At 44.6% G+C, this 14167-nt stretch overlaps 1 protein-coding gene across 3 annotated transcripts; it reads left to right on the forward strand.

Annotated features, from left to right (window-relative positions):
* The first annotated feature begins 1271 nt into the window (after positions 1-1271).
* LOC111842321 (myoD family inhibitor domain-containing protein 2) lies at positions 1272-12951 on the forward strand. 3 transcript variants are annotated; one of them, XM_023808821.2, is made up of 4 exons: positions 1272-1397; positions 10143-10236; positions 10988-11182; positions 12321-12951. In XM_023808821.2, the coding sequence occupies exons 2-4, from the start codon at positions 10203-10205 to the stop codon at positions 12578-12580; spliced, it is 489 nt and encodes a 162-aa protein (XP_023664589.1). In that variant the 5' UTR covers positions 1272-1397; positions 10143-10202; the 3' UTR covers positions 12581-12951. The 3 variants fall into 3 exon arrangements, 2 of the variants coding, with proteins under 2 accessions (XP_023664589.1, XP_023664588.1); XM_023808820.2 differs by lacking the exon at positions 1272-1397 and having other exon boundaries at positions 9935-10236; XR_011992048.1 differs by lacking the exons at positions 1272-1397; positions 10143-10236; positions 10988-11182 and adding an exon at positions 11451-11574.
* The last annotated feature ends 1216 nt before the right edge of the window (positions 12952-14167 follow it).

The raw sequence follows: 14167 nt of genomic DNA on the forward strand, positions 1-14167 counted from the left end.
AATCGATTATTTCACCCAGTGGGTGGAACACCCCCTTCCCCCCGTGACGGACTGTGGTAGATTTTTCATCACAGAGGGGAAACAGTTCCACTCCCTTGGTAAAATAATAAGTCACTGTAACTGGCTCGATGGAGTTTCCTCATCAGCTTAGGGGAAATATTCCCATTAAGTCCACACTGTGTATTTCACCAGGTTCCATTACAGCCAAGGGTTAAAGGTGTCTAGCTGGAACAGTGTTAGGTGTTCTACATTTACATTGATCTGGGTTAGGGGCCCAAAACCTCCAGCCTGCCACATGTTTGGCCACCAAGCACCCTGCAAAATGAGAAGCAAGGTCTTTAGTCTTCTGAGATGTCCTCCTAATGGGTTGTCATAGTAGTACTGCTGAATTTCTGTCCTCGATTTTTCTGGCGCCACCAACCAATAGAGAACATCATCTCTGCTTAATGCTCAGTGGTACGTTACATCCTATAATAAAACAAATTTCTTCTCACTGATTCTGTTCATAGGCCATCTGTACAGTATATATTCTATGTATGAGTCATTTCAGTCGACAGCATGGATCTCTGAGAGTTGCATCAGAGACCTAAATGTGCGGACCTGGCCGAACATCTGCACAACCAGAATCCTCCATTCAATAAAGCTTGGTAAAACTAATGCGGAATGATTCTGTTGCAACATAAATGCATATTGTGTACAGGTGCAAAAAGCTGGAAAGTGTGATGAAAATAACACATCCACACAACAATATCCAATACCTACAAGTATAAAGCGCCAAGCAGAAGAGACGTCCAATGAGTGAATGGGTGCGCAGATTTTTCCACTGGATGAAATCTACAATGTCAAGTGTCAGTTTGAATGAAGAGATGACAAATATATTATGCATTGGGATTAATGTCCTGTGTCTTGTGTCCAGTCTCAGAATAATGCTGACCGTTGCCTGTCAGTAAAAAAAAAAGGGAATTTCAACTGCCAATATAAAGTCACAAATCTGTCCTTAAATGGTCTGTGATATGACTTTCATTGTTCTTATGGTTCATAGATGATAAAGTTTGTCAACGCCTCTGAGTGAAATGGCTGAACTGAGGTTAATTAGTTCAGTCAGGATTAGGATCTATGGGATTTTTTTTTATCAGCATTTGTATTATGTACAGCTGTAAATAATTTGTTCAACAGCTTTAATTATGTAGTATAGCGACCTCTGGTGGTCATAAAAATACTGCAGTCACAACAAAACAGGCATCCCCCTTGCATACCTATTATGGTTATTTCTGGAAATAACTGTTAAAATGGACCGTCTTGCTGTCCACCGGATTTTCCACCCAAACCATTAACTACCAGTCATCCCGTATCAGCAGAAGCTACAGCGACTGAAATTTCATTCACCATGAAATGAGGTAAGCCTGGCTAGTTCAGGTCTCTAAGGAGCTTAAGTTTAAAAGTTTACAATTCTCAGTTACTGTTTTGCAGTGTTTTGCCAAATTCCATCTGTCATATGTTCCAGCCTCTTGTTATAGTTAGTAAAACTTGCTATTGTGGATGGAGGAAAGGGAACTTTAGAAATGCAATGAAGTCTGAATAGTGATTTGCTGTTAAGAACAGCAGGCAGGCCATTCACTGAAATGACCCCGAGGGAGTGACTTGCATATTTTGCACACTGTATTATTCATATGCTTTTACACTGACAAAAGCTACAGGTGCATCTTCTAATTTACTGCCAATGAAAATGTGAATGAAAATACATTTCACAGGATGCTACAGGGACAAATGGAAATCCATAAGAGTATTTAAGTACAGACTGTCTTACTTACGCTCATATGCAGTCTACCTGTCTCACTAATCGCTGGTCACCATTAGCTGTCATCACTTAGGCACAAACCTGGGCTAATAAAACCTTTTGCAAAATGTATTTTTTTTTTGCTTTTGCTCCTTACTAAATGAGCTTGACAGGAAGAGGAAGGAAATGGCTGCGTTTTGTATCAAAGGTAATTCTGCAGCCTTGTGGCAGAAAGTTCTGTCCTGGAGTCAGAGGACACCCTGGCAACCTAGATAATCTATCAGTGAGCTCATAAATCGATCACATTTTGGAGTCCTAAAACACTGTAGCTTTACTCTTTTCCAACTGTAAATTCTCATTTAATAGACCTTGGAAAAATATGCTGAAGTACCCCAACCTCACCTCACTGTTAAAATACCCACAGATCAATGGGCTCACTGCCCCAGATGGTTACTAGCACTATTTGCTAATAGTTTTCGATATCAATATATACCAATGCAATTGAAGAGCAAGCGCCACCAATGGGGTCATTACAATGTCCCCAGGGTCCAAAATCACAAGGTCCTAGGTTCCCCAGATTTATATAGCACATAATGGGACCAAGACAAAGGGTCCTATGTTCCCCATCTCCATATAGCAAGTAATGAGAACCTGAAGGTGAAAAAGCTGTTCCCCAGCATTGTATTTGCTTAATATAAAATTAGCTATTGTGGGAACTCATCAAAGGTGTTTCTGTCCCCCAGCACTGCTACATGGCTCTAATACAATAGGTCAACACTTAAGGGAACTTATCAAATGGCTGGAATCATGGAAAAATGAGAAAAGATAAAAGGGCACATAGCACACTGGGGCTGTCTCTGGATACACTGCCTGGTCAAAAAAAGTCACCATTTGAATTTATATCAGCAAATACTTAGGAGCCAATGACTGTATCATTATTATAGTTCAGCAACATTATGCAGCAATAAAGTAAAGTTAACTGAGTACCTGAATCTTCTGAATGGCCAGGTTACACCTCCATCCATCATCAATGGATTTTTTTCTTCCCTGTTGGAATGGGCATATTCCAGGACAAGAATGCCAAGATTCAATGGGTTCAAATTGTCAAAGAGTGGTTCAGGTAGCATGAGGAATCATTTTCACGCATGACTTGGTCACCACAGAGTTGTGACTTTAACCTCATTGAAGGTCTCTGGGATGTGCTGAAGGAGGCTTTATGGAGGTTCAACTCACTTGTCATTATAAGATCTCGCTGAGAAATGAATGTTAATCTGGATGAAAAAATAAAGGGTGAGGTGTTGCATAAGCTTGTGGAAACAATGCCATGACAAATGTGCGCCATAATCAAAGCTAAACGCGGTCCAACGAAAAATTCAAATGCCGACTTTTTTTTCGGCCAGGCTGTGTATTTCAGACATCTGAGGCACAGCCCCTAAAGAGAATCTGAGATGTGCATGCATAGCACGCATGCCAATTACTTTTTAAAATGATTATTATTTAATTCATATCATACACCAGTGGAATGGAAAGTATAATATGGTTTTATGAATAAAGTTGTAAACAACAATGTCTAGATATTCAAGAAACACATTTATTTCAAGTGGGACTTCAAAATCAAGTGTCCCTGACAGAGTGCATTGCCACTGCCTTACACGCACACTAGAGAATTCATTCCATAGGGAACTCCTGAATACACACTCTTGCTTACAATACAGTTAAAAAGGGCACCATCTGTTCCACTTATACCTACTACAATCACATGCTCATGCAAAATGACGTATGGAAATGTCCCAGTCTGAGGGACTCGTGCGCTTCATCATTCTTAATAAGTGACTTGGGGGGAAATATAAAGTGTATTATTTTCTTGCCTCTTGTAACTGCAATATAAAAATATAAAATATACGTTTTCACAGTGGTAATCAATGCAGATAAAGGCTATTGTAGCGGATATTAATACAGTAACATCCCATTATAACGGACTTCAAGGGACCTGGCGAAACAGTCCGTTATATCCAGAGTTGCTGTATGCCCAGAACACAACTACAGGACACCGTTTACTCATGCCACACCCCAGCAGACACACTTGTGGTATAGATTATTATATTGTACATGTAGTAATCCAACTTTACCTGACCAGATGCGTGACTATTAATAATCCCGACTACGTATCTGTGCTGGATATCACCGGCACGCCACGCACCTTGTAGGCGGAGCTGCATGTCCGTTATAGCCGAACAAAACTACAGCTAAAAGCGGCCCTGGGGACCAGATTGTTTGTCTGTTATAAGCGAACACCCTCTGGGACACAGCAAGTACACTGCACGTAAAACCCACCTGTTGGAAGCTTTTGAACTTTCTAACACAGAGAGAGCCAGCCGGCTCTTTTCACGTCAGGGCCTGGGCGGTGGCATGCCATCTGAGCTAATGGAACAGATGCTTAATCTCCGGGATGCAGAGAAATTCAAATAAACCCAGTAGGGTGACCACTACTGTCTTAGGGATGTCCTGTGGATGGACTGGCACCTGGTGGTGTCCATGAATGAGGTCAGTTTTGGAGAAGATGCTTTTCCTGGCCAAGTGAGCAGAAAAATCCTGGTCATGAAGCACTGGGTAGTGATCTGGCATCGTGGCATTGTTGAGCCGGCAGTAATCGGCGCATGGAGACCATATGGAGGGCGAAGCCTAGGGGCTGTTTGAGCAGCGAACAATTCCAAAGAATTCTATGGTGGACACCTCCGCCCTGGTGATAGCGAGCTTAGCTGTGTCAAGGAGCCATGCATGGGTGAAAACAGGCGGGCCTGAGTTTATTCGATTTTCTTCACATGCCATTTGGCCTTAAAAATGGCACATAGACTTTCCAGCCCCTCATGGACTTGGCTTTCCTTTTGTCTATCTAGATGACATACTGGTTTCCAGCACCTCCAAAGCCGAACACCTCAATATTCCATTCGAGCGGCTCGGCCAGTTTCCACCATTGACTTCCTCGGCCACAGGGTCACTAGGGACAGGGCTGTCCTGCTAGTGTCCAAGGTGGATGCTATCGTGCAGGTCCCACACCCATCCACTGTCAAATCCCTGCAGGAATTTCTAGGCACGGTGATTTTTACCATCGTTTCATCCTGGATGTGGCCAAGCTCATGCATTCACTGTACGGGGCGCTGAGTGGTAGGGGCCCCAAGACATCTGTGGACTGGTCTACTGAGAGGACCAAGGCATTTGAGGCCACTAAAGCCGCACTAGCTCATGCAACAATGCTGACCCATCCATCCCCCAACACCCTGACCGCCATCACCACAGACACCATGATGGACAGAACCGTTCCGCTGTCGGCTTCCCTGTCCACAGAGGTTTTTCACGATTACATTGAGTCCTCAGTTGCCTGTTTCGGCACTCCGTCTGACGTCTCGTCTTACCATGGCTGACAGTTTGCTTCGGAGCTCTGGACTGCCGTAGCGGACTGTTTGGGCATGAGGCTCATGGCAGGGTGGAGGTGACAGACCACCTGAGTCAAGCTTATCACCCTCAGTCCAACAGGTTGTGTGAGCGATTTCATTGCTCCATGAAGGCTGCCCTGCAGGCCAGCCTCAAGGATGGCAACTGGGTGGACAGGCTCCCATGGGTCATGCTGGGCCTCAGGACTGCCCCTAAGACCGACCTTCATTCCTCCTTGGCCGAAATGGACAACCAATGGCGTTTATTCCCAACAGCATGGATCCCTGGTTCGTCAAGTGGCAGCTCACCCTGTTCTTGGACAATACCACCAGTTTCACCCCTTGGCCTATTTCACACAATGGCCATCCGCTGTCTCACTTCCCTGCAGGTCTACGGTCAGTGAAATACACTATGCAACACCCACCAGGGCCCCCTCCAGCATCCTTATGAAGGCCCTGTCCACATCCTGGAGGCCGGTAACAAGCACTTCCTCATTGACATGGGCAGCAAGCCTGAACTCCTCTCTGTAGACCGCCTTAAGCTAACTCATTTGGACCTGGCCCGATCGCCTTGCTGGGGGCAGCTGTTGGATCCCTCGCCCCCCTGCTTCATCTTTGTGTCACTGCAGGGGACCAGTCCCTTGTACGGACCCCATTTTAGCCCCTTGCCATATCCGATGGAGCTATCGTGGCTGATCTGTCCATCCCCCTCAACATAACGTTTTCTGTTATGATGAATTCTGGGGGGATGTATGTAGCAGATATTAATGACACTATCCATGACAGTTCAAGGTTCAATCTATTGCGAGCATAATTCACAGTAGTTAGAGTTCAGAGTAGGATATGCTTTAGTCATTTATACAGTACATCATGCCTTATGCATGTTACAGGGACGCAACAGATAATGCGGTCCCTTTAAGGGCTGGGTGTTTTGATTGGGCAGCGGACAAGTCTGTCGATTGTTGTTTAATAAACTAAGTGGACATGCGTCCCCACTTGTGAGAAACTGTCCGTCTTTTTCTTCTAATTTCCACACTATACAGTATACTCTAATCACATCAGATCAGCAAACACTTGCACAGGAAAAGGTGGATGGCATACCTTCTTGGATAACTAGGCCAGCTGCACTGAACATCTACTCTGACAACTTTCCAAATTATTTTTTTATTATAGTCTTCCACAAACTGAACCATCTGAACATCAGGTGAATAAATAAAGGGGTCTCTGTATCTGTGTTGTCCAGTTGAGCATGAATGAAATTGCTCTTCTCTGTTTAGTGAGAGACTTGAGTGACTGAGAGTGGGACTGTGAAAATACAGTATAAGTTGAACAGTTCAGTCACTTTACTGTCATTATCTGTCAAAAGACATAAAGCACAGTCACAATACTTCAAAATGGAAGCAAAGATAGTGCCAGGAAAATGAGGGAGGAATTTTAGTAGGTATCATACACACCACCTCAAGGAACACAGTGTTCAGTGGAATTGTTGGAGAGAAAACTGCTGGACAAAACTGGTCACAGACTGTTCTGATGTAAAGGAGGACTACCCCAGTTTTCAGGTTCTCATGGTCTGTGAATATGTGCATGTCCCTGATACTCAAATGGTGAGCAGGACTGAATTTCACAAAGCAGTCTCTAAAGAGGTGCGGAAGGAACCCACAGTACCCACACAACGCACTTTCAATACTGACCATGTAGAACTGCGCCGTCAGAACCAGGGTGGAGGTGACAGACCACCTGAGTTAAGCTTTCTGTCAGTTAGATCTGATATTCTCAGAGCCAAAGTAATGCCTCCCATCCCAGCTATTTGAAGATATAAGGATTGAAGGCCCATTGGCCCACCATACCAGCTATTAGCAAGTGGAGTTGATTCTGATGGCTCAGGAGAAGATAGCATTCACTCTGAGGTAGGGCTTATAGCAGTTTCTACTTCTCCCCTTTGGGCTCTGCAATGAACCTGCCACGTTCGAGAGACTCCTGGAGCAGGTGCTGGAGGGGATCCTGGAGAGCTTCTGCATTGTGTTTTTGGATGACCTGCTCATTCATGCCACCACCTTCGATAATGCAATGGCTGACCTGCAGCAGGTGTTTGGGGCAATCTGATGGGCTAACCTGCAGCTGAACCCAGCAAAGTGCTTTCTGGGCCACATCCTCAGAGAGAGGGGCATTGTGATAGACTTGAACAAAGTGAGGGCAATGGAAGCCTGGGGAGTGCTGTAGCCAATCCTGGAGCTGTACTTCCTGGATCTGGCCTCCTATTATAGGATATATATCCGACCCTTCACTGACATCGCCACCCCCCTACAACAACTGACTAGGAAGTAGACCGCCTTCCAGTGAGTCCAAGAAATGCAGGCTTCCTTACACTGGCTGCAGGCTGCCCTTGTATCCTAGCTTGCCCCAATCCCACTGTTCTGATTTTAGGGGACATGGATGCAAGCAACACAAGCATCGGGGCAGTCCTGTCTCAGCTGTGACCTGACAGGGAGCAGATCATCACCTACTTCAGCCGCTACTACAGCAGGTCTGAGTGGAACGACACTGTCACACGACTAAAGCTACTGCCGGTGCTGGCAAGGCTGTCCCATTTCCACCTGTACATCGATAGCAGCTGGTTCACCAAGGGACAGGCAGACCACTGCACCCCAACAGCTTGAGGATATCTGGATCCTCAGCCCTCAGGAGCTTCAGCAGGCCCAGGCTGCAGACCCCACCTTGGCTCAGCTCCTAGGCCGGCTACACAAGTGCAGAAAGTCAGAGTGGTCAAAGCTGACATCTCTTGGCACAGCCATGAGGGTGTACGCCTACCAGTGAAACAGTCTGACCCACCATGACAGACTGATGTATAAGCAGTGGTGGAGTCCTCTACTGGGGCAGACCATGTGGGAGCTGCTGGTCCCAAAGGTGCTCAAGGGGACACTTCAGACACTTCAGACCTTGCACAGCCTTTGGCAGCAGTTTTACTGGTCGGCTGCTGCTTAGACATGGAGCTACATGAACATTGCTGCTACGGCCCAAAAAGGACCCCATGACCACTCCCGAGCCCCTCTCCACCTCATGCAGTCCAGCAGCCCCATGGAATGTGCCAGCAAGGACATCCTGGGGCCTTTCCTAATCATCACCTGCGGTAACCACTACATCCTTGTGGCAATGGACTAGTTTACCAAGTGGCCCAAAGCATATGCGGTTCCTAGAACCAAGTATCACTGCAACAACAAGCGAGCTGGTGGACAAGTACTTCAGCAGGTTCGGAGCCCTAGAAGAACTGCATGGCGGTCAGGGATGCAACTTTGAGTCTCTGTAATTGCAGACGTCTGTCAGCTGCTAGGTACGAGGAGCATGACCACAACCCCCTGCACCCACAGAGTAATGGTCTGGTTGAACGATTCAACCGGATCCTCACCACCCAGCTCTCAATCCTGATCAGCAGACACCAGCATGACTGTGACCACCATCTCCCAGTGACCCTGAGGGTTTGCAGGACGGTAGTGCAGGAGTTGACCGGGTTCACCCCCTCCATGCTGTTTACCTCGGTTGAGCTGGTGTTCAGGAGCCCTCCAGTATGGAGCTTGTCATGGTACACGAGGGATCTGCGATTGCACCTGGAGGCAGCTCATTGTCTCACCCATGATCATTTGACTGTGGTGGGCCAGTGGCAGAAACAGGTTTATGACATACACTGCTAGGGGGCTCCACTCGATGTTGGAGCAGCAGTCTGCCTGTATAATCCCCACTGGCGCAAGTGACTTTCACCCAAGCTGTCAGATTGTTGCCAGGGCCCTTGTGTGGAGCTTGGGAAACTGGCCCCGCACCATCCCAAGGCCACCCAGGGTCCAGCTCCTGCCAGCAGCCTGACCTTGCCAGTGTCCGCCAAGAGCCCAGCTACCCCAGCAACCATTATCAACCCAGCTTCCCCAGTGGCCACTATCAGTTTGACTCCACAGTGGCCTGCAAGGGCACACTGGCACCTGCTGTGCACCTTCAGGACTTTATCCCTGACTGGTGTTGAACTGGGTGTGTTGGTCACCGGGGTGGTTGACCCTTTGGGGGGAGCTACGTGATGCCTAGGAACCGGCTTCCACATAGTGGCGGCTGATTTGCATGTCCTGGCATCCTCCACTCTAAGTCTATAATTAGCCTTGTGTTTACTGTTGTAAATAGTTCTATTATGCCTGGTTCTGTGGGATGCCACAGTATTTTGGCTGTACAAGAGGGCCAAGGCAACGCTGCTTTTTTCATTAGCACATTTCTTAGCTGTAAAATGACCGTTTTAGGTGGAAAAGTATTGTGTCAAAACAAAAATGAATCTACTCATTCGTAGATATATCTAATGGAAGATGTAAAAAAAAATCATCATATATCATATACCAGTGACCTTATAAATCATCCGCAGTCACACTTAGCAAATATGAGATTCATCCTGTAGATCCTGACATTTTAGATACAATTGAAGGCTCTTAGCAATATAAAAATTAACCAAAGTGAGCTCAGAAGGTTAAATTTGATTATATTTCTATCCTTTTATATTGCCTGTACCATCTGTGAAGCAAATATATTGCAGGACTTACACATTTTATAGAAATTTATGCTTTTTTTCACAGGAAATGGTTGCCAACCTTTTGCAGGAGATAAAAGCCAACTGTCCACGTAAAATATTCATGTCTGAAAGGGGAGTGTGGGCATACGTAGTGATGGGAGAGATTTAGTCGCTTACGGAGCATAAAGTCGCTGCAGCAGTTGCCTCAAGTGCAATTACCCCGTGAAATGTGTTTATAACAGTTCTGATCACTCCTAAAATAAGCTACTTACTTACAGTTTGTCGGCTTCCTGTTGTGGACTATTCTGTATTTTTTCAGGAAATGCAGTTTTTTGTGGATTCATCCTTAAGGCTATCGACACTGATTCACATTAAACGCAAGTTTAATTCTTTTTAGTGTGCTGCTTGATGGAACGGGAATCTATAGAGAAATAGCGAAAGGAGTGGAAAGGTATTAATGAAAGAGGAAGAAGACAATTCTGTACGGTCTGGTAAGTAATCGTATACAGTATACTGTAGACTTACTTGTATGTGTCAGGGTGACGCTTTTATATTTATTCAGTTTTATTCTATAATTCAAAATAATGGCCCAGATAATATTTAAGTGTCATTATATAATAAAAAGAATTGGAGTTGCCAAAATGTCTGTGTGTGTGTGTGTGTGTGTGTGTGTGGATTATGTTTACATTACTTTGAGGGGACCAAATGTCCCCCACAATGTAATAAAAACCAGTTTATTGACATTGTGGGGACCATTTTTCGGGTCCTCAAAAACATCTGTGAATGCGATCAAAAAAGTAAAAATTCTTGTATTTTGTTTGGTTACTTATGGTTAAGATTAGGGCTGGGTAGGGGTTAAGGTTGTCATGTTGTGATTAGTGTTTTCCCCATAGATATGAATGGAGAGTCCCCACAAAGATGTAATTGCAAACCTGTGTGTGTGTGTGTGTGTGTGTGTGTGCCCTGCGATTGGTTAGCATCCCATCCTGCGTACAGGGTCAGTGCTCCTGCAACCCCACATACTGTAAGACTAGCGGTTATAAAAAATAGATGGATGGATGAATGGATGGATGGACTGGTCTCAAAAGTCATGATAGCATATGCCAAATGTGGACCAAAGAATAACAGGAAAAGTAACTGAAAAATCATTTAAACAGCCATTAGACAATCAAACAACGGCCTAAAGCCTCATCTAAGTTTGACTTGTGGGTAACTGGTGTTTCTGCTTTTGTTGTTGACAAGAAAGTGGACCTGCCACATCCAGAGAGCCAGAGATGCAGGAGGGACTAGGGAGAGGGGAGCAGATGCTAAACACCATATCAGAGTATGAGGGGGAAAGTGCTGCCCCCTGCCAGGACCCCCCAGGTGACAGTGAGCAGGGGAGATCCAGCTGCTTCTCCAGTGTCTCCAGTGACACCCTCCAACCTAGCATGGGAGGTTCGTCTCTTAATGCTCCTCTAACCCATTTAGCAATGCTTCACTTTTTTCAAATTCTGTCACACAGCCTTCAGTTCGACTTATGCTGTTAAGTTTTGCTTTAGAACAGGGGTGACCAATCTAATCCACAAAGGGCCGGTGTGTATGCAGGTTTTTGGGATGACCTTTAGGTCAGCTGTTCAAACCCAGGTGTGAGGACTCTTCAGCCAATCAGTTCTCTAATTAGTAATCTAATTAGAAAATTGCTGTGAAAACCTGCAGACACAGCGGCCCTTTCTGCATAAAGCTGGCCGCACTTGCTTTGGAAGTTGAGCTTTGGTTCTATTTGCAAGAGTCATGTTTCTACCAGGATCCTATGAAGCCAGATCAAGGTCCAATACGCCTTGTTATTTGTAAGCATTTATGAAAGCCATATTTGGCATGGATGTGTGCAAAGATGGATATGTGGTTGTTCAACCTTAATAAACCTTTTAAAAACTCTACAAGAAACCATAAAAACAACAAACGTCTGATGCAATCCTATGATGCTTTGAGTTTTTAAAAAGTAGAGACAAGGAAGAAATTATAACTCAGAAATTGACCATAGCATGAATTAAAAATGCAAAACAAAACAAATTGACTCCTCAAAAGTACTAAGGAAAATAACAGATTTAATGAAAAGATGTTTTGTTCCATTTTATACAAAATTTTCTTGTCCTTTATGTCCTATGGATATATCTCAGTTTTTATATTTTTCATTCATCTGCCACATTTATTTATCAATATAATCTACTCTGGGAACATGGGTATGTTCCTGTGGGCAATACATTAGCTTCATGTCAGAGCAAAGCTTTTGTTTAACACAGAAGGTTTCAACCCACCTGGATGATGTTTCAGATGTTACAGTTACAGTTTAGTTATGTAAATGTGCTTTTATTATTCACTTTGTGAATAATCCGTTTCCTTTTCCCGGCACAACATTATATTTACTTGAAATAAAAGATTCAGTACCTTCCAAACTAGGTCAACAGAAATTGCCTTTGTATATTTCTAATGGGTAAATTAAATTCACCATTAGGTCTGGTTTTGGTAACCAGCCATGCAAAGTTGTTTCTCCTGTTTCATTTAATTTGTTATCACCTATTTCTTTGGCACGCAGATGACTGTGCAGCTATCATACTGACTTGCCTCTTCTGCCAGTTGTCGGACTTCTTCCACATTCTGCCTGAAGTATTCAACAGAGCCCTGGACCGCTGCTTCCCCTCATGCAAGTACCTATGCGCACTGTCTGAGCCAAATTGCGACCTTGACTGCTGCAACTGCACACTGGACCTGGACTGTGGCTTGATGGGCTCCTGCCACGAGGCCACTGAGCTTCTGGAACTAGCCCTGGAGGTCTCTGAGGTCTGCCATCGCTGAGCTCGGCGTGGCGATCATGCATACAGGCAGGTGGATGGTGCATGTGCAGGGTTGGAGTCAGACTGAGGCAGACAGAGGGCTTTGTGACAAGGTGGACAATTTCTACCAGGCCTGTGCTGGTCCGGCTGATGAGAAAGAGGAAAAAGGTGCTTGCAGCTGACACTGCTAAATGCATGGAAATGAACACACATCTGTGGTTTATTAGCCTTTTGTGCTGTGGATGCCGTTATGTTTCCTGTGTTGGCATGAACGTGTAAATGACTGTGCAGACAAACTCCACTCTGCGCTTAGCCCAGTGTTCCCGCAGCTTTGTGTGTGTAAATGTATATGTCGTGCATTCTGAGGCAGCTGTGCTGTGAGGGAGCATTATAAAAATAAAGGGATCTCAACTGAATTGAGCCTGTGTGTCGTGGCCGATGCAGAGTTATAATAATTAGACAGCCACGGATAACTCAGAATGCTAAGTTCTTTATTTTAACGATCAGTACACAGACATCCAACTAGCCAAAAAAAGACATTCTCCCTTCCTATCAGTTAATTTAGTAACACATTATTAACAAGCTAGTGTTCTGGCAGAAACCCACAACTAAACCTACTGTAACACTGTGATGTTGCTCAGGATATTTGGTTGGAAAGTGGATGGATGGATGGATGGATGGATGTGAAATAATATACTAAATCCTCACCTGGTTCAGCTCTTTCCTTCAGGTGGATAGTTGGATGTATAGATATCCTGAATTGAATTAGCATGAATCAATTATGTTATGATACTGCACTTTACACTTGCTGTGCTTTATATTTCATGTCAAGTCAAGTTAGTGATAGTGACTGAGTGACATAAACACATGGCTGGGCTGCAGCTTATTTAATCACAGCTCAATGATTGCTGTCAAGTTAAAAGCTAGGCAGTAAATACCCCAGGGACCAAGATGCTACAGTCTTAGTGAGACTCCTTGCTAGACACTAAGGTGCAAACTGACTTTCTGCTTTAGTACTTCAATGGCTGTATAACGTCAGCCTGAGAACAAAAATGTCCATTTAAAATGTAACCTCGCTGTTCTGGGGCGGGTTTCCCGAAAGATTCATAACGCTAAGCAGTTCGTTATCTAGCATTCAAGGTCAATTGTATCAGTCGTTCAGAAAGAACACAGAATACCATGTATCTGGAGAGCAGCAATTTCAACCGAGGGAAAAGTAAACTAATTTAGGTAATGGTGTTAATCCAAAAACTGAAAATAGGCGACCAGAGTGAACACTTAATGACAAGCAAAGAAAATGCATTTTCCCCCGTTTTATAGGTGGAATCATTAACGCCAGTTCTCTCTCAATGAAAAAGCAACGAATGTAGTTTGCTGTAAGGGTAGGCGATATGGTTTGCCGTAAAATGGCAGAATGAACGGATCAGGCCATAATGTGGTGTACGGTATACGTGTCACTCCCCAATCTCTACCTCGTGTCCAATGGCAGCCCTTCGTACATCTGCGCATGCAGTATGTTGACTGAAAAACATCTGATTTCTTTGCTTGTTATTTTAAGTGTTCACTCTTTGGTTTCCGAACTCACTGCCGTATCTGAAATAAAAGCTTA

The sequence above is a fragment of the Paramormyrops kingsleyae genome, chromosome 6 (assembly GCF_048594095.1).
Source record: "Paramormyrops kingsleyae isolate MSU_618 chromosome 6, PKINGS_0.4, whole genome shotgun sequence".
NCBI lineage: Eukaryota > Metazoa > Chordata > Actinopteri > Osteoglossiformes > Mormyridae > Paramormyrops > Paramormyrops kingsleyae.

Coding starts and splice junctions, on each gene's coding strand:
- LOC111842321 (XM_023808821.2), top strand. CDS start 10,203: ATGAAAGAGGAAGAAGACAATTCTGTACGGTCTG. Junction 10,237..10,987: donor AGACAATTCTGTACGGTCTG/GTAAGTAATCGT, acceptor GTTGTTGACAAG/AAAGTGGACCTGCCACATCC. Junction 11,183..12,320: donor CCTCCAACCTAGCATGGGAG/GTTCGTCTCTTA, acceptor TTTGGCACGCAG/ATGACTGTGCAGCTATCATA.